This window comes from Jaminaea rosea, assembly GCF_003144245.1.
Source record: "Jaminaea rosea strain MCA 5214 unplaced genomic scaffold BDZ90scaffold_19, whole genome shotgun sequence".
Classification (NCBI taxonomy): Eukaryota; Fungi; Basidiomycota; class Exobasidiomycetes; order Microstromatales; genus Jaminaea; species Jaminaea rosea.
In genome coordinates this window covers 280,394-297,398 of record NW_020289993.1, presented here as the reverse complement: position 1 = coordinate 297,398, position 17,005 = coordinate 280,394, and the positions used below count along the sequence as shown (strand labels likewise).

Genomic DNA, 17,005 nt, shown 5'->3' with positions numbered 1-17,005 from the left:
TCGATACCCTGACCGACGATGCTCGCTCGTCATCTACTGAGAGCGAGAGGAGGAAGCGGACGAAGTGTGAGGCTCAGCGTATGCATGACGTCGCCTAGCGGTGCGGTATCGACGCTCAAGGGCAAGGAGAAGGAGTCGACGCCATCTTGTGGACGATGGTACTCAGCTCACCCGGCACAGCAGCAGCCAGAGGCATCGACATCAGCCAACAAGCTGCCGCATACACTAGCATCGATGATCGAAGACGTTACCAAGGATGCAAGGCTTACTGCCGCAGACGAATTCGAGGTGAGGGCGGGCGTGTGGGATCCAAGGGGCCTCGTCATCACCCACGACTGACCTCCCTTGCTTGCTTCCTGTCAGCGCCTTGGCCTCTCAGCTGGTCTCGCTCGCCAGGTGACATCGACGTACCCACTCATCACTCATCCAACTGACCCTCAGCGCGAGCTCATTCCAGCCGTCCTTTCACCCAACGACGTTCTGCTGCGAGCGCATACAGGCTCAGGCAAGTCCTTTGGCTTGCTTCTCGCATTGATGGCAAAGCCGCGCATCGTATTCCGCAGCAACAAGGATCAAGAGGCTCCGGATAGCAGAGGACGATCAGCAGCCTCGAACAATGGCATTGCCAGCCTCGTCATCGTGCCATCCAACGAGCTCGCGGAACAGTACCTCGAGTGGGTACGCCAACTCGTACCAAAGAACATCGGCCTAGACGCCATTATTCAGACACTCGTGCGAGGAGACGGACAAGACGAAGATCAGCGCATGCAACGCCTTGTCAAGCAGCCTCCGCACATCCTCGTCGCCACCCCCACACGAGCAATGCAGGTCCTCCAAGGCTCGGCAGGTAGCACGACTACAGCAGGCGCCTCCATCCTTGGCATCCCAACGCTCCGCACTCTCGTCTTCGACGAAGTCGATGCTCTCCTTGACCTTCCCGGCCGCTTTCCAAGCGACAAAGCTGTATGGCGAAACATGGTCCATCCTCCTGTGGGCCTTCAGCTCCTCAATGAGATCATGAAAATCAGAGGCACTCACTCTGGTGGCAGCCCCATGTCTTACCAAGGACTCGAGGACAAACCCAGCTGGTCCAAACGAGACTACTACGGCAAGCAGGCAAAGCTCAAGCGATCTCCCAACTATTCCTGGTTGGCTCCACCCCGACAAGTGGACGCAGCGCGCGGAGAGTGGCCACTCCAGCTTGTAGCATGCTCAGCAAGCGCCAACGCCGTTCTGCGCCACTTCTTGGGCGCAAAGACTGGTTGGGCGAGAGTAGGCGTACGAGCCCCGCCCGAGCAAGGGGCAGCTGCTGCGGTGCGATTTGGCGCGAGGCGTGGAGTGCAAGGCGAGTCAAGGCCAGTCACAGGCAGGTGGATCGACTTGACAGGCTTGACACCGCGGCGACATTCCCGGCAGACGGAGCAGTGGGGTTCGTATAGCCAGGGTCAGCAAGAGCGCCTCGCAGCCAATACATCCCTTGCTGGCGTCATGCCGCAGGAGCTAATTCACCACTGCTTGGTACTGGATGAAGCGGCCGGCGAGGGAGGAGCGTTGCCGCTCCGCAATTTGCCGATATCGCGGCTGCGTCGCCTGGCGGCCAAGGAGCAGAAGGAAGAGCGCCGCGTGGAGCATCGTGCTCAGCGAGAAGGTGCTGCTGGAACGCGCGCTTCGGAGACAGGCGACGCATCATCGTCTATTGTCCGCATCGTTCAGCCCACAGCTCCTGCTATTCATGAAGTCGACCCAGCGCTTCTCGAGGCTCTTGCCCTTGTTTATGCTCAGCTGGGCGTACAGCGCGGTATCGCCTTCATCCCGCCACAGTGGTCGCTGCGCACTGTCCTCTCCACCCTGTCCAATGCGTACGGTGTCGAAGCTGTGACAGTAGACGAGCTGCGGCGCGATGAGCACGAGGATGGAGGGGCACCCCGCTTGGCCATTCTTCAAGCTACCTCTGCGCGCGGTCTCGACCTGCCGGGCGTGTCGCACGTCTTCTTGGTCGGCGCAGAAGCGGTGGGCGATACGGTGCGCTACGTCCACCTGGCGGGGAGGGCTGCACGTCTGTCTGCAACGAGGGAAAAAGGATCGACGGAGAGACCGGTAGGAACAGTGGTGAGCTTAGTGAGAGGATTGGGAGCCGGAGACGTCAAGGAGAACAGAGACAGAGCAGCTGCAAGAAGTGAGAGTACAGCTGGCGAAGGGGAGCTGCAATCGTGGAGCGAGAAGGGTGCTCCACTCATGGCCAGCTCCGAGAGGAAGATGTGGAGCATGTACCAGCGCTTGGGCATCCGTTGCTCGAGGCTGAAGATGGGAGAGTGGGCTGAGATGGAGAGTGAACAGGGTGAGGACGGCGAGGCTGAGGACCAGGAGGACGAAGTCGCAGCAAATCTAGTGTAATTCAGCATACCTTCTCGTCAATCGTCACCATCACCACTGCGGACCTATGCTCTCCTGTACAGTAGCCTCGATCCCGACGCGGAGCTACTGTCTATTCAAGGTTACCGGCGGCGACGGCGCGCCAGAATAACGGCAAGCTCAGCGCTAGACTAGCCTGCCCAAATTGACCCGGGCCACACGTCAATCAGACTGTGGCTGCGCAGGCAGTCGATTGTGACAAGCTCAGTGGGGCGCATCTGCTGTTTCGTTTGCTTCCACTGTCAAATCCAGTGACCGTCCTTGGCACGCTTCTTCAATCATTCTCCCATCCCAGCGTCAGCCATATCCATTGCCCCTGGCCGGCTGATCTTCCAGTCTTTCAGAGGCCTCGGCGTCGATTCCACGCGTTGCGCCACTCTCGAGGAAGCGCCCCGGGATTTCCTGGGCGGGGGCCCTGAGCGCGTGGGCTTTTGGGACGGACGACGTTGACTTTTGACACAGTCGCAGCTTCGTAAGAAAGTGAACCGAGCGCAAGCAGCAAGGGATGGTCCTTCGTTGAGAGATACAGGACAGGCTGGAACAGGAGGTCAAGAGGAAGAGAAGACGACCCGAAATAAAGACGAGGCTCTGGACTACAGTAACTCAAACTTCCCTTCAGATCTCACTTCAAGCTCGCAGCAGCGAGCTGAGCTTGTTTCTCCGCTCCTCCTCCTCCTCCTCCCCGAACTTATTCCTATCTGTCACTTCTCTCATCGATCGCAAAGCTCATCACGATATCCATCACCTAGCAGGCCAGGTCTCGTCTCTCCCTCTCTACTCTCGCGACCATGGGCAATCAATCCTCTCGCCCGGGCGGCGGAGCACATCATCAGCAATATCCTCCTCATAGAGGATCCTCATCAAGCAGCTCCACTGCACCGGTCCTCGTCGCTGAAGCTCTCCCTCCGCTCCCACCACACTTGACCGTCAATGCCGTCTTGGGAGGTGTAGACCGCAAGCAGCATATGATCCTGCGAGCAGCACCAGCTGGCTTGCTGGGCGGCGCTATTGGCGGCAAGTTCGTTGTGCGGGACCTCAAGGCAGACGCTGCCGCAAGGGGAACAAAGTCGGACAAGGCGCCGCCCCTTCTCAAGAGCGAGGTAAGCATGGGCGAGTGCCCGAATGTAGTAGACTGTTTTGCTGATTGATTTCTCTCGCTCGCAGATCAAGTCTTCTCGCAAACGCAACACCACTACAATCTCGTCGGGCTCGTCTGGTGGCGAGCTTCTGACCGTCTATGGCACCCACGAGTGCCTAGCCCTGCGCCGAGGTTGCGTAGTGACTCCGCAGGGGATCCGAGGCGATGATGGCGATGAGGAGGACGAGGAAGTTGCCGTACCGTCGAGCTTACCGCAAAGCAACAGTAGCGTAAGCTTGGGAGCAAGCAGCAACGGCAGCGGGGCAAGTACGGCCGATGTCGCCTTTGTTGCACGAGCTCTCGACGCAAGCTTTTTCCACTGGATCGTCGAGGTACATCGTGTCGCCTCGACGGCCTCTCGCAAAGGTCGACCAGGCACTGGTCTGGCACCTCCCTCGGCGACTTCATCCGCTCCCCCCTCACGCCAAAGCATTGCATCTCTCTACGTCTGCGAGAACCCTGCTTTGGGGAGCATCGACTTCTATCTTCGCGACCCAGTCAACTCTGGAGGGAGCAGCGGCATGAGCACCCCGCCCTCCTCTAGCGCAGCCGTGGCCGCCTTCCATGCCGACGATACCCAAACAGCGCACCACCTAGTGGCACGCGCAGCTGCTTCGCCTGGAGGGCACGTCCTCTTGCACGACTCTCGCTACGCCGTAGGCTCGTCGCCGTCGTCAAGCAGCAGCAGCTACGCCATCGTGGTGGCGCCCGGTATGGACTGGGTCGTCGTCTCCACCATTGCCCTGCTACTGCTCAGCAGAAAGCGAGACCACGATGCCGGCCTGGCCACACGAGAGGGAGCCTGGAAGGAGCTGAGCGACCTGCCTGCAGCAGCTGCTCTGCTTAGCGGTCGCAGGGGCAGCGCAAGCAGTAGTGGAGGAGCCAGCAGCGCCAGCTACGGTGGCCTGAGCAGCAGTACAGGCTCTCCAGACCGATACGGCGGCACACGCGCCGGTGGACAGCAGCGCTACTTCCATGAGCTGTCGATGGGCGACAACATCGACGATGGGCAGCGCAGCACGCGTACGGCGGCCACCAGCGTGAGCTCGACGAGCAGCCTGGTCAACAATGCCAGCCACACGGGCAAATCGACGACTGCATCGTCGCCTTCGCGCGAGCAGCCGGCGATGGTACTGCCAGCTGGCAGACACGCCATGATGAGCCAACGTAGTGCACCCACAATGCGCCCGGAGCGCATCATTGAGGAAGAAGGCAGCCCACGGCAGCAGGCGCATGGCCACGGATGGCCGTAAGACGCTCACACGCGTAGACATTTCACGAATAATAACGTACAAGGCGAGAGAGAGATGGGTATCTTAATCATTTCGTTTCGGACCAGCAGAAGCTAATCAATCAATGTCGCGCTTGCACCACGATGTTCATGCGTTGAGCTTCTCGAGTTGATGTTGTGCGCGAGCTGGTTCAGACGTTGCTGCGGCGCCCTCTTGTGGCGTCGTGGGAGCAGCGAGACCCCGCAATTGAGCTTCCTGAGCTGCTGCCGCTGTCCCAGCGGTCTCTTTATCCTCTGTCGGCTGTGCAGTGGAGTGCTTATCCCTCTCCTCCCTTTCCATCCTCTCCATTTCCTCCTTCAACTCATCCTCATCAATTTCTCCTTCGGTCATGACCGCTCCGCCTACGCGCATGGCCTCTTCGACATCTCTCTGATCTGCCATGCTCTGCTGCAACCTCGTCATGACATCTTCTGCCCTTTCAGCTCCTCCACTCTGCTTGTGCAAACCGCGAAGTGCCTCTCCTGCCAAGTCGTAGGCGGCGACGAGAGCTACATCATCGTGTGCTTGTTCGATGCGCAAAAGGACGGATTCCAGTTGAGATAGGCTGTCTAGTCGGCGTGCGAGGAGATCGTTGAGGGCGCGACGACTTGAGAGGAGGTGTCGGATACGTGGTGAGGATGAGGCATTAGCTGAGGAGGGCTGAGAGGCAATGATCGACTTGATCTCCTTCGTACGCTGATCGACGCGAGCCTCGATGTCTTGTACTTGGGCTGCGAGGCGCGTCTGCGTCTCTCTCACGGCGAAGGTGGATTGCTCCTCTTCTGTAATGGGCTTGACTTGGGTTGCCCCATCAGGGGCAATTTTGACAACGTCGCCTTGTACGATTGCGACACGCTTGTCCCTTGCGAGGTGTTTGAGCAACACATCAAAGTCGACGTCGGCCGTCAGGTGAGGCAATGCTTGTCTCACATGAGAGCGGAACGAGGCGAGAGAGAAGAGTGGGCATGACAAGAGGGAAGCGGGCATCGGTTGAGACAAGACGAGGGATGCTGCCTTTTCGACGTTGGGTAACGAGACCCACTTTGCTGATACGCGCGGCCAGTCGTCGTCCTCATCGTAGTGTGCGCTGCCAGCAATGTCATCGTCGTCTGACGAGCTGAGACCGGCCATGCGTAGGGCGTACCAAAAGGGGCGAGCGACGACAAAGGACAAGACTTGGCGTGGAGTAGGGATGAGGGAGGAAGAAGAGGATGAACGTGATGGCTGGGACCCTTTGCGTATCTGCTTGGTGGCAGCGAGGTAATCCTCGAGGGCCACGAGCTCGCCTGCCTTGATCATGGCAGCGACTGCCGTTGGAATGGCCGTCGGTCTAGCCACGTCGTTGAGAGTGAGGGCGTCCGCCAGGGATGGCTCTACAGTGAGGATGAGGCGCGAATTGGATGGCGTGCTCTGTACCCCTTGCCATGCCCAATCGTGAAGCGTCGTCGACCACCATTTCACATTTGCGTGATAGGCAGAGGGATTCCTTGAGCGCAACGATGAGAGGGAAGAGTAAAGTGAAGCAATGGGAGAAGAGGACGAGGATGGATCGCGCAGGTCAGGATGGGATGCTATGTAGTCTGATGCTGAGCTCGCAGGCTTAGCCATGGCGAGGATACTGTGTTGAGTGTTGACTAGGATAGTCAGACCCGCTTAGTGGTTGTGAGAGACTCACGACGGAAAGGCGGACTGAGCGAGCGGACGGCGCGAGAGAGTGAATGAATGTATGCTGCATGTGTGGTTGCCCACCATTCATTCATCCATCCATTCCCTTTGCAGGCCGCCATAATGGACGACGATGCCCTTCGCGCCATGCTACCAATGGGATTCGGCAAGAAGTCAAAGGTAGCAGGACCCTCTCGACCAGCCCGAGAAAGGAGCCCCTCACCAGCACCTTCACCATCACCAGCCACAGCTCAGCAGCATGCTCAGCATCATGACGCCGGCGATGATGGTCTGACGGCAGAGGAGAGGGCAGCACAGGCTCAAACAGTAGAGAGCGCCGACGACGATGACAGCGATGGATCCGTCGATCTCGGTCCAGAGCCAGCCACTACGTCAGCGTCAGCATCTTCCTCGTCTTCGTCGTCATCGCTCCCCATGGCGTCGCACGTCGTCCTGTCTTCCCACACTAAACCACTCTCAGCACTCAGCATCGACTCATCAGGTGCACGTCTGGTCACTGGCGGCTACGACTACGACGTAAGGCTATGGGACTTTGGCGGAATGACGTCATCCTTTGAGCCGTTTAAGCGCCTCGACGAGCCCTTTGGCTCCTATTGGCTTCACGATGTGGCATGGAGCCCACGCAACGACGCCTTCTTGGCAGCAAGCGGCACCAGCCAAGCACGTCTATACGATCGAGAGGGCAATCATACAGGCACATGCGCAAAGGGAGACCCGTACCTGCGCGATATGAAGCAGACAAAGGGACACGTAGCACACGTATCTTCATGCTCTTGGATCGACGATGAGACCTTTGTAACGGCAAGTGCGGATTCAACGATTAGGATATGGAATATAGAGACCTGCAGACTGGGACAGAAGACGGTCATCAATGTGCGATCCAAGGATAGAGGAGGGAGAACCAACGTCACGGCACACGCCATTAGCAATACGAACCAAGGCAGACGTACCCTCGCAGCCGCCTGCGCAGATGGGGCCATTCACATCTGGACGATGGCGACCTCATCGTCGGCTTCTTCATATTCCAAGCCTAATGCTACCGTCTTGCAAGCCCACAAGCCTGGCACCGAGACAAGCAGAATAGTCTTCTCGCGCGATGGTCGCACCTTGGCGACACGCGGTGGGCCAGGCGATGATACGGTCAAGCTGTGGGATCTACGAAACTTCAAGGAGCCCATCGCACAGCGCTCAGGATTGCCAAACGACTATGCACAGACGGACATCATCTTTTCGCCAGACGAAGCGACGCTGCTGACTGGTGTGGCCGGGAGGGGTATCGAGGTCCTCTCACGAAAAGACCTGTCCACGGTGCAGACGATCGACGTTCCAGCAAGCGGCAGCTCCAAGCCGTCGGTCGTCCGCCTCGCATGGCATCCACGCATCAACCAGATCTTCGCCACCCTTTCAACGGGCGCATGCCTCGTCTACTACTCGCCACAGTCGTCCATTCGAGGAGCACTCTTGGCCCTGCCCAAGACGAGTCGCACTCGCGCACGCTCACCATCCGACATCATGGACGTCGGACCCATTATCACACCGGGCTCCTCATCAGCTACTGAGCGAGGGCAAGGCATCTCTCAAGCTGCAAAGCGTCGTCGCATGGACCGAGCGGCTGCCTCGGACCCTCGAGCACCACAGCGTCCCATCGAGGGCGTGGGCAAAGGTGGACGAATCGGCACGGCAGTCAACCCAAATCGGGCGCAAGCAGAGGATGTGGCGATGCTGCGAGAAGACCCACGTGAAGCTTTGCTCAAGTACGCCGGCGGAGAAAAGAAGTTCACGGCAGCATGGCAGACGAATCAGCCAAAGACTTTGTACGAGGAGGAGCGCAAGGAGGGCGACGATGAAGGAGGCGATGGCGAGAGATGAGGATAGATTGATTGTGTGATAAGGGGCGTTCGCTCATCTAGCTGAAATCAAATGTGAGGAAGCTGCCCGCAAACTGATTGAGGACCCCAGCTCCACCACCGCCTGCGTTGGCATTCGAAGGGCTACTCGGACGGGTAACACCTGTGCCAACACCAAAACCCTTGTTCATCATCGTCGTCGAGGACGAGCGAGTGCGAGGCTCACGGCCATCCGGGCCGGCGACGGCGGCGGCGGTGGCGTCATTACCAATGCTGCCTTCCTCTACTGGAGCGCTGCGTGTGCGAGAGGCATCGGCGCCGCCCTCCGCTGGCTGCTTGGCTGGTGCTGCATCGGCTTCAGCGCTGCCGTCCGTGTTCGCTGGTGCTCCACCTTGCCCTCCCCCGAGCACCCCGTGCTCTGCCTCGTGCTGCAGCAAATCAATGCCGCCATTGAGACCGTCAAGTGGACCCCCGAGACCCGCCGGCACAAGCTGATTCCACCAGACATTGTCGAGGAGCAGACTGCCTGCGTCGGGCTGGCCGCCAGCACCGCCGTTGCTGCCAGAATGAGAGGGAGCTGGCGCTCCCGCACCAGCCGGCTGGCTGGTCATCGACGGCATTCCGCCTGAAAATCCTCCGCTACTGGAACCAAGAGTTGGAGTGCCCGCGTTGGCTCCTTGCCCGCCAGACATGAAGGACATTGGGTTGAAGGCGTTTGAAGAGGGGAATGGGGCGGCACTGAATCCGGGGTATGGAAAGGCGCTGCCACTCGCACCGCCGATGCCGATCCCACCATGCTGTTGAGCCGCAGCCGCAAAAGCCTGGGCCATGGCTGAGTCGCTAATCGAGTTGTGCCGCGTCGTCCCAGTAGGCATGGGAGCCAGGCTTGGATCGCCGCCGGGCCCGGGCCCGCCATTGCCGCCCAGAGTTGGGTCTTGCGGCAGACCAAAGGCAGCTGCTACCGAAGGGCCATCCTCGCCAGCACCACCTCCAGGCGTCGGGCTGCCTGCGCGGCTAGGGTAGCCATTCGTAGCCGACCCACCGCCACCCGCAGCACGAGCTGCCATGTCCGCCTTGGCCTGAGCGAGCGTCGCTCTGAGGAAATGCCCATATAGCGCTGGCGTGTGCAGGGGGCTTGCCGCCACCTCTTCAAGCATGTCGGCGCCCTCCTCGACGAGGCGCAGGATCTCCTCGGTATTGGCGTAGCGGGAGAATGTCGGACGGGTGAGCTTGAGCATGAAGACGAGGGAGAAGGCGATGATGAGGATCTGCGTGTCGGAGGCGTAGCGTAGGATGGGGCGCATGCCGTCGCGAGCAGCAAAGAAAATGCCTGGGGGCGCGGGTCAAGTCGCAAGTCAGCTTCGAACTTGCTGCGTGAAAGCTGCACGTGCTCTCTTCTCTCTTACCTTTCGCGGAGTCGTAACAGCGTATGAACTGCACGCCTCGGTCGTCAATTTGATTACCGAATTGTAGGCCGAATGAGTGCAGTGTCAATGCTGCGTAGTGATAGCGCAGAGGGGCTTGCTGGATGAGGTAGTATAGCGTTCGAATCGTATGGTCGCCGTCGTCTGGCGGGGGCGTTTCGCGGTTAGCCAGAGAGAAGAGCTGACGCAGCTCAATCTCGCGAGGGCTGAGCGTGCCGTCGTTGGCTGGAATGGGAGGCTGACGGTTGCGGCAGTCACCGATGACGAGGCCACGCATCGTCCAGAAGTGACGCCACTCCTCGAGTTGCTCAGAGAAGATGCCTGGGCGCGAGAGGCGAGGAGCGATCAGCATGCTCGCTCGGTCCAGAGATCCTCCGCAAGAGCTACTCACGAATCATGCTTGAGAAGTCGAGGTCCTGATTCAAGCCGGTCACCGAAGTGACTGAAGAGTAGAGCAGGTCAGTCTGTCGCGATGTCAAGCGCTGCAGGCCCACAATGGCGCTCAAAGCCATGTCTGCGGGTTGTGCAGTCGGCCCGAGCGCCCACGCTCGGGTATTGCGCAAGATGAAGTCTTCGCGGATGACGCTCGGCTTGCCCATCTGACTGCTGAGCGAGCGGTCAACGACGAAGCAGAAGATCCATGTGCGTTCGCGGTTGCGTATCTCCCTGTGCGTGGGGGGTGCGTGGGCGATGAGAGAGGAGTCAGAGCTGTCACCTGGCATAACGCTGCGCGCTTACTCACTTTTCCCTCTCGATCATGGCCGGATCGTCGAGGTTGCCCTGTCCAGGCAAGGTAGCGATGCTCTTGCGATGCAGGTTCAAGTCGGTAGCCACTCGGAATGCGATGCCGGCAAAAATCCAGCTCTTGTCCTCCTCGAAGCGGCGCGCTGGCTGGCCCCACATCGTCAGCAGCAAGAAGGCTTGCACGATTTCCACCGACTTGAAACCGCGCTCCAAGCAATTGAAGGCCTCTTTCGTCGCCTGCCTCAGGCATTGGGCGTGCAAGTCAGGCCGCCTGGCGTAGTAGCGTGAGGCGATGGCCAAAATCACCGTGAACAAGAAGGGCGACCGCCCGCACACGAACTGCGGCGTATGCCACTCGGGGTCGAGGAGGATGATATGCTGAGCGCAGTTGTGGAAGAAGATGCTGAAGAGATCGAGTACCTCGGTGTCGCTCACGACGCCCGAAGTGAGGAGCTCGGGAGGGAGCTCGCGGTCGATGATGACTTTGCGGAGGGGCAACATGGACATGGGTCCTGGGCGGAAGTAGGTCTTAGATGCAACGCCGAGGGCGGGTGCGTTGCGTGGGCGAGTCGTAGCAGCACCAGAGCCGTCTTTGGCGCCGCGCTCGGCCGGGCCAGCAGACTTGGAAGCCTGCCGACTCGAAGGCGCCGCCGCCGCCTCTGACGCATCCCTGCCAGTCTCTTCTCCGTCGTTCTCTACGCCGCTACTCTTGGCGCGCCTTGCCGATCCGAGCTGATTGCCCAAGCTGGCCTCGGCGAGCAGGCCTAGAGGGTTGAGGCTGTCTGGAGGGAGCGAATGCAGGCGTGGACTCGTCGTGCGCACGCCTCGTCCTCCGGCTCCGCCGCCGCTACTGCCAACAGCTCCTATTCTGGTAGACTGCTGCTGACGAGGCGCAGGTGGTGAGATTGGCGCGCCAGCTGTTGCCGCCGAGGCGACGGATGCGTAGCGGGCAGAGACTGGTTGATGAGGAGGCGCGAATGACGACGGCGCTGTGAGTTGGCTTGGCGCGATGCTCGTTGGTCGGGCTCCGTCGTGGTGGCGGTGCGAGTCGCTCGCTTTGCTCCTTGCCTCTGGAGATGAGGGACGAGTGAGCATTCCGCTGGCATGACCCAGCTGACTGGCATGCGTTGGATCGCGAATCGTCTTGAGGACGCTCTCGAGCGTCTGCTCCATCTTTTCCAGACTGCGGGCGAGGTCTTGGTTCGACTGCTTGGACTTTCCTTTTGTCTTTGTCGGAAAGCCGCTGCTGAGGCTTTCGTTTTCTTGCGTGTGGCCGCTGCTGCTGGCGCTGGCCTTGTTACTTGCAACAAGTGCGGCTTGAGCTGCCTTTTCGGCCTTTGCTTGCGCCGCTGCTGCCGCGTTGGCTGCGGCTTTCTTGCCTCGATTGCTCTCCTCGAAGATGCACTGATATCCCGAATGCCGGCAGCGATCGCATGGAGGTCCATTTTCACCGCCTGTGCAGCGCATCTTGAGCTTTCTACAGTGTGTGCACGCCTTGGATCCTCGCGGCGGCTTGGGCTTCTTGTGGGCCGATGCGGCGTCGGCGACGGTCGTAGCAGCGTGCGGTGTTGCACTAGCTCGCCCATCGCTCTCTCTTTTGCGCTTGCGAGAGGAAGGGCTCATGGCAGACGAGTCGCCGTCGTCGTCCTCATCATCGTCATCATCGTCGTCGTCATCGTCTTCGTCTTCCCCGTCTTCATCCTCATCCTCATCGCCCTCTCCGCCCTCATACTTGACGGCTGAGCTGGTAGATGCGCGTTGGCCCCCAGGGGCTGGACTCCATGCTCCTGCGCCCACGGAGCTCTGTCGGCTCATGCTGCTGGGTATTGTAGGGTACGAGTAGGGCAGAGAAGGTGCATACAGGGGCGCGGGCGTCGCATAAGGTGAGACGTGAGGGGACTGGCCATTGGGCGGCGTGCGGATGCCCGAATGAGGATGAGAGAAGGCTGGGAGGGCAGATGGCCCACCGGAGGCTGGGGACGCGGCCGAGTGTGCGCCGCCACCGCCGCCGCCGCCGCCGCCGTTGTGGTTGTTGTGGTTGTTGCCGCGCTGGTACATGAGGGCGAGGACGAGATCGAGGGCGAATGAGGATGACGAAGTGGATGACGTGCGTGCACCGCAATGGGATCAACGCTCTTTGCCCTCACGTCGCGACACGGCAACGACGCGACAACGACGAGCTGTGATCGTGTGTCGCCGGGATGGCACGCCGTGATGATAGTGGCACGCGACAGGACAGGATTTCGTGGTGTGGTGATGAGGAATGGTTCGAAAGCAGCAAAGTCGCGGTCCGAGCGAAGAGCCGGCCGGCCGGGCGGGCGGAGACAGACAGGAGCGGGCCGGAAGCAGAGAGGCAGGCACCAACGGCGAGAAACGCCGCCTTTACGAGGAGCTCAACTATGCCTATCACTGGATCATTGCCAGCGTTTTTGATCAATTAAACGCAGAGTGTTCGACGTACGCGCCGTTTGTTACCGCCACAACTCTCCAACTACATCGACTCTCGCAACGCTACTTCTGCTCGGGCGTCTGGGGATGAGGGCGTGTCAACTGATCAGCTTCGTGCGGTGCGACACTGTCGCGGGCACTCACAACCCAAACCGTGTACGACTGGATCTTGAGCTCCTCGCCAGGCGCAAACACCATCCAAGCACCGCATGTCGCACTTCCTTCGCTCCCGTCGTCCTTGCCATACGTTACTCTCCCTCTCAGCATCAGCTGTTCGTCGCCCTTGACAAAGACGTCGTCTATCTGGTGGTTGCGCGAGATGATGGGCGGCTGCCACGCCTTCACTCGCCAAGCGTGAACGTCTTTACGAGTGTCGACGGCCTTCATGGGCCCGACTGGGGAGAGGTAGGGGGAAAGCGGTGAGATCAGGTGAAGTGAAGAGCTGGCGAAAACGCACTCTGGAAATGAAGCCCTGGCCCATCGATGAACTGCTGCGAGTATTCTTCATGGGCAGAAGGTTCGTCGGACAGGCGGAAGAAGTTCTCGAGAAAGGCCTTGACCTTGGGCGATACCGCGGAGTCTGTTTGGACTATGGTCATGGCGAGGGCGTGGAGGCGTTTGTAGCAGTGTTGAACGACTTGCGCACCGCACCCTGGATGGCTTGACAAGCGCCCTCGCAGTCGCGTGGCAAGTGCCCCAACCTCTTCTCGCTACGTTCCAGACGCGACGCCTTGTGTGGACAAGCGAATATAGGCGTGCATCGTCGGATGGGTTGCACCCTATTGGGAGTGTGCTGCGGTCGAGCGGTGAGGAAGACGAGATGTGCTCCAGCCACAGCGCGCGTCCCCCTGCTCTCCACCCCTTGGTCGACTCATATCAGCCAAAGAACGCATGAGAACGCTTAATCAGTCTCTCAGGGCCCCAGGTTTAGCTCGGGCGGCGTCACTCCACGCAACGCGAGCGAGGACGATGCGCACGCAAGCTTGACAACCATCACCGGCATCATCCCAAAATCACCTAGCTATGAGGCGGGTCGGGCCGTCTCTGGTCTAAATGAAGGCGCGCTCAGGTGAGTGAACGGGGTTCGATTGAATGATGGCCTCTAGCTGCTCATCGTGGTGTCCGACGTGGCCTCTGATCGTGGCGTGCCTACGTCGAACGTGCTCACTTGAGAGCTCCTCCGTCATCTCCTTCCCCTCCTTTCTCGCCGCTGCCCTCGCGTTCTGCCAGCCCTGTGAGCATGAGTGGACACCCCTCAACGGGCAGATGCTCGCTTGCTCCTCACTGTCGGCGTCTTTCTCGCGAAAGTGCCTCCAAGCCCAATCCACAAGAGATTCGCCGCCCCTCCTCCCTTCCTGCGTCCCTGCCGCAAATGCCTCGACCGTGCAGAGAGGGAAGAGGCCAGTAGGGAGAGAAGGTGAGCCGTGGTCAGAGTATCCTCTTTCATGGGTACGTACTGACAGCACTCGGTTCGCCCACTTGGGCAGACGTCGTTCTTCCCGCGCTGCGTGCGAGGTGCCGGCCTCATCCCCCCTTTCCCCATGGGCCTCTTCAACAAGCCGCCGCCAGACGTGCTGCCCTCTGCTCTCGCCTGTCCGGTCCCCCCTCCATCGCGCCCACTGCCACCTGCCTTGCCCTCCTCGCCGCTTGCCCCACTCTTGAGCCTCGCCCGGACATGGAGCGTCTTGTCAAAGCTGCGTGCATTCTCGTGGTAATGCAGCTGCTTCTTGGAGACCATCTCCATCTCGTCCGCCTCCCCATCCTCCTGGAACCCAGGCGCAGCTCGGTGGCAACCGGTGTAAAAGGCAGGGCGCAAGTACTCCATCCGCTTCAATGCCTGCGCACGGCGCGCTGACATGTGATTGAGCACGCGCCGCATCTCACCAGCCTCCATCATGTCCCTGTACCTCCCCTTGCATGGCTCCCCATCCTCAGTGACGAAACCAAGGAACTGGGGCAGAGGGTAGTGCTCGTACACCCCTTGCTTGAAGCCATTGTCGTACGAGGCGATGTCGTGAGTGGCGCTGCTTTGCCAAAGGAGGAAGTCTACGGTCGAAGCGGTGCAGGGGGATGACGATCGAGCATGATCAGCGATGAGCGAGCGAGTCGTAGCCGTCACGTCTGACTCAGCCGTGCTGTCCTTGTCGACGCACATCCCATCCTCACCCAAGACGATAACCACCTCTGCCTGCCTCTCCCCCTGCATCCTGGTCTGGGCATCCGCGAAGACACGGTGCCTTCTCACCCCGTCACGCCCGATCTCCATCCCAGCCAAAGCTTTTTCGACTCTCCACATGACTTGCAGCACGAACTCGTAGTCCGGCTGCCTCCCGATTAACCTCAGGACATCCTTGATGAGATCGAGGATCTGGTCAGTGAAGTCCGTCATCCTTTCCTGGCTGGGATGGTCGCTGAAGCGCCACAAGGCAAGCCAGAGGGGAAGCTGAGCCAGCTCGTCCGAGGATGAAGCGGCGCCGGTGTCGGAGGTGCCGAGTGAAGGAGGGAGCGAAGCGACAGGTCCGGCTGTGGATGGCGAGGGCGACGCCGCTGCCTGTCTTAACACTGCAGGCACCGCTGCTGGAGCAGGCAGTGGGAGTGAGCCAACGGCCAGCGCAGGGATCGAGGTCGGGGTCGGGGCCGGGGCCGGGGCCGGGGCCTGTACGTGCGCGTGACGTGCTGGGAGCGAGAAGGAAGGGGAAGAGTTGCGAGCCGCGGGCATCGATGACGAGGCTGTTGCTGATGAAGATGTGGCGGCGCGGGCTCCACTCTGCCTTTGGTCGCGCTCCCTCTCCAGCGTAGCCCCGATGTCGGCGGGTAAGGCGCAGGCCGCTCGCACGCAGGACTCTGCACAGAAGAGCTCCACCACCCTACTGGCTTGACTTGGCCTCAGCGTGCCCCACTTCTGCTCGAAGCGGTCAAACGCCTAGGCCGCTATCTATTGATGAGGACGTGGACAATGTCTTCTCCAGAGGCGATGACGCATGACGCGGGCGACGACGTCGGCGAAGAGGAGGCGGAGCGGGGAGTGGGCGAGAGATGCGCAGGCGCAGGCGCGGGCTGGGCGACCTCGGCTGATTCGGCGTGCTCCGAGGAGGAGAGGCAGCGGTCGTTGTATCTTTTGGGGTGAGTGGTGAGGAAGGGGAGGAGTTGTAGTGATGAGTAGAGAAGGAAGCCTCGCTAGTCGCTCGCTCATCGAGCTGAGCTCGACGAAGCGACACAGCCCGTCTGGAGAGCGTCTACTCTTGAGCTCGCATCTCCGGGGACAGGGCAAAGCCGTCAGGCACGGGCCATCGCGATATGGCTGCCCTCGCGACACCGTCTCGCCCTGACAAGGCACCCGCGAGCTGACCCCTCATCTCATTCCGCGCAACGCAAGCATCACCGAGCAGCGAGTCCCACTAGCCACCCATGAGCCACGACGGGAGCCTTGCTTGCAAACTTCTCGAGGCTGCAGCGTTACCATGGCCAGCCGGAGTAGCGAGAAGTGAGCCGGCCAAACGCTCTGTCTGCCGGCCCTGGCATATTGCAACAGAGGAGATGTCACAGAAGCCTCGAGAGCCGCGCTGCAGCATGCTTAGCCCTTCATTATCACCTTCGAGTGGCGCCCGGAGACCTCGTACAAGCAGTTGCAGCATCGAACAGATTACACCGCGACCATCGTCCACTTCAAGCCCTGTCTAGTGATCTCGCCCTATGCATTGACAAAACTTCTCAAATACAATTCTCCTGCGTCTCTCACGTTCGGGGGCTCACAGCAAACCAAGTAGGCGCAAAAGGCGCGCGCGCTGCGCGCTACGCGACGCGCTGCGCCATCTGAGGACCACGTGCAGGCAGGCCGATCAAGTCATAGCAAAAACAAAGCCCATAAATCGCTCAAGCAGCCTCAAATCGCGTTCTCTTCTGTCATAGCGCCAATCGGAAGCCTTGTTTGCCTGGCCCTCGCATCACTGTGACTTGCCATCGCTCGGCTTTTTGAGCTGATACTGAATCAATGCCGAGCATGCTGTTTCTGCTGTCTATCCGTCAGGCCTATTT

The 17,005-nt window shown here is 60.1% G+C and overlaps 7 protein-coding genes across 7 annotated transcripts; 3 read left to right on the top strand and 4 right to left on the bottom strand.

The window, feature by feature from the left end:
- Positions 1-84: 84 nt before the first annotated feature.
- BDZ90DRAFT_263175 (hypothetical protein) lies at positions 85-2,394 on the top strand (the record flags this gene model as incomplete). Its single annotated transcript, XM_025508580.1, has 2 exons — positions 85-288; positions 364-2,394. 2 exons carry the CDS (start codon positions 85-87, stop codon positions 2,392-2,394), a joined length of 2,235 nt encoding a protein of 744 aa, XP_025359243.1.
- A 403-nt stretch (positions 2,395-2,797) lies between these two features.
- Positions 2,798-4,866, top strand: BDZ90DRAFT_102102 (hypothetical protein). The gene is made up of 2 exons (XM_025503157.1): positions 2,798-3,512; positions 3,577-4,866. Exons 1-2 carry the CDS (start codon positions 3,201-3,203, stop codon positions 4,801-4,803), a joined length of 1,539 nt encoding a protein of 512 aa, XP_025359242.1. The 5' UTR covers positions 2,798-3,200; the 3' UTR covers positions 4,804-4,866.
- Positions 4,807-6,466, bottom strand: BDZ90DRAFT_234904 (hypothetical protein). The gene has a single exon (XM_025507185.1). It carries the CDS (start codon positions 6,427-6,429, stop codon positions 4,930-4,932), a length of 1,500 nt encoding a protein of 499 aa, XP_025359241.1. The 5' UTR covers positions 6,430-6,466; the 3' UTR covers positions 4,807-4,929.
- Positions 6,467-6,915: 449 nt separating this feature from the next.
- Positions 6,916-8,343, top strand: BDZ90DRAFT_211797 (WD40 repeat-like protein; the record flags this gene model as incomplete). The annotated part of the gene is made up of 1 exon (XM_025504122.1): positions 6,916-8,343. A coding segment is annotated over one exon (1,428 nt), but the record flags the coding sequence as incomplete, so codon positions are not given.
- BDZ90DRAFT_234902 (hypothetical protein) lies at positions 8,177-12,781 on the bottom strand. The gene is made up of 4 exons (XM_025507184.1): positions 10,521-12,781; positions 10,170-10,444; positions 9,761-10,099; positions 8,177-9,684 (listed from the first exon to the last, which is right to left on the bottom strand). The coding sequence occupies exons 1-4, from the start codon at positions 12,578-12,580 to the stop codon at positions 8,414-8,416; spliced, it is 3,945 nt and encodes a 1,314-aa protein (XP_025359239.1). The 5' UTR covers positions 12,581-12,781; the 3' UTR covers positions 8,177-8,413.
- Positions 12,782-12,996: 215 nt separating this feature from the next.
- Positions 12,997-13,571, bottom strand: BDZ90DRAFT_234901 (hypothetical protein; the record flags this gene model as incomplete). The annotated part of the gene is made up of 3 exons (XM_025507183.1): positions 12,997-13,051; positions 13,115-13,365; positions 13,428-13,571. Coding segments are annotated over 3 exons (413 nt in total), but the record flags the coding sequence as incomplete, so codon positions are not given.
- A 463-nt stretch (positions 13,572-14,034) lies between these two features.
- Positions 14,035-16,183, bottom strand: BDZ90DRAFT_234898 (hypothetical protein). The gene is made up of 3 exons (XM_025507182.1): positions 15,142-16,183; positions 14,458-15,021; positions 14,035-14,387 (listed from the first exon to the last, which is right to left on the bottom strand). The coding sequence occupies exons 1-3, from the start codon at positions 15,687-15,689 to the stop codon at positions 14,252-14,254; spliced, it is 1,248 nt and encodes a 415-aa protein (XP_025359237.1). The 5' UTR covers positions 15,690-16,183; the 3' UTR covers positions 14,035-14,251.
- Positions 16,184-17,005: the final 822 nt, after the last annotated feature.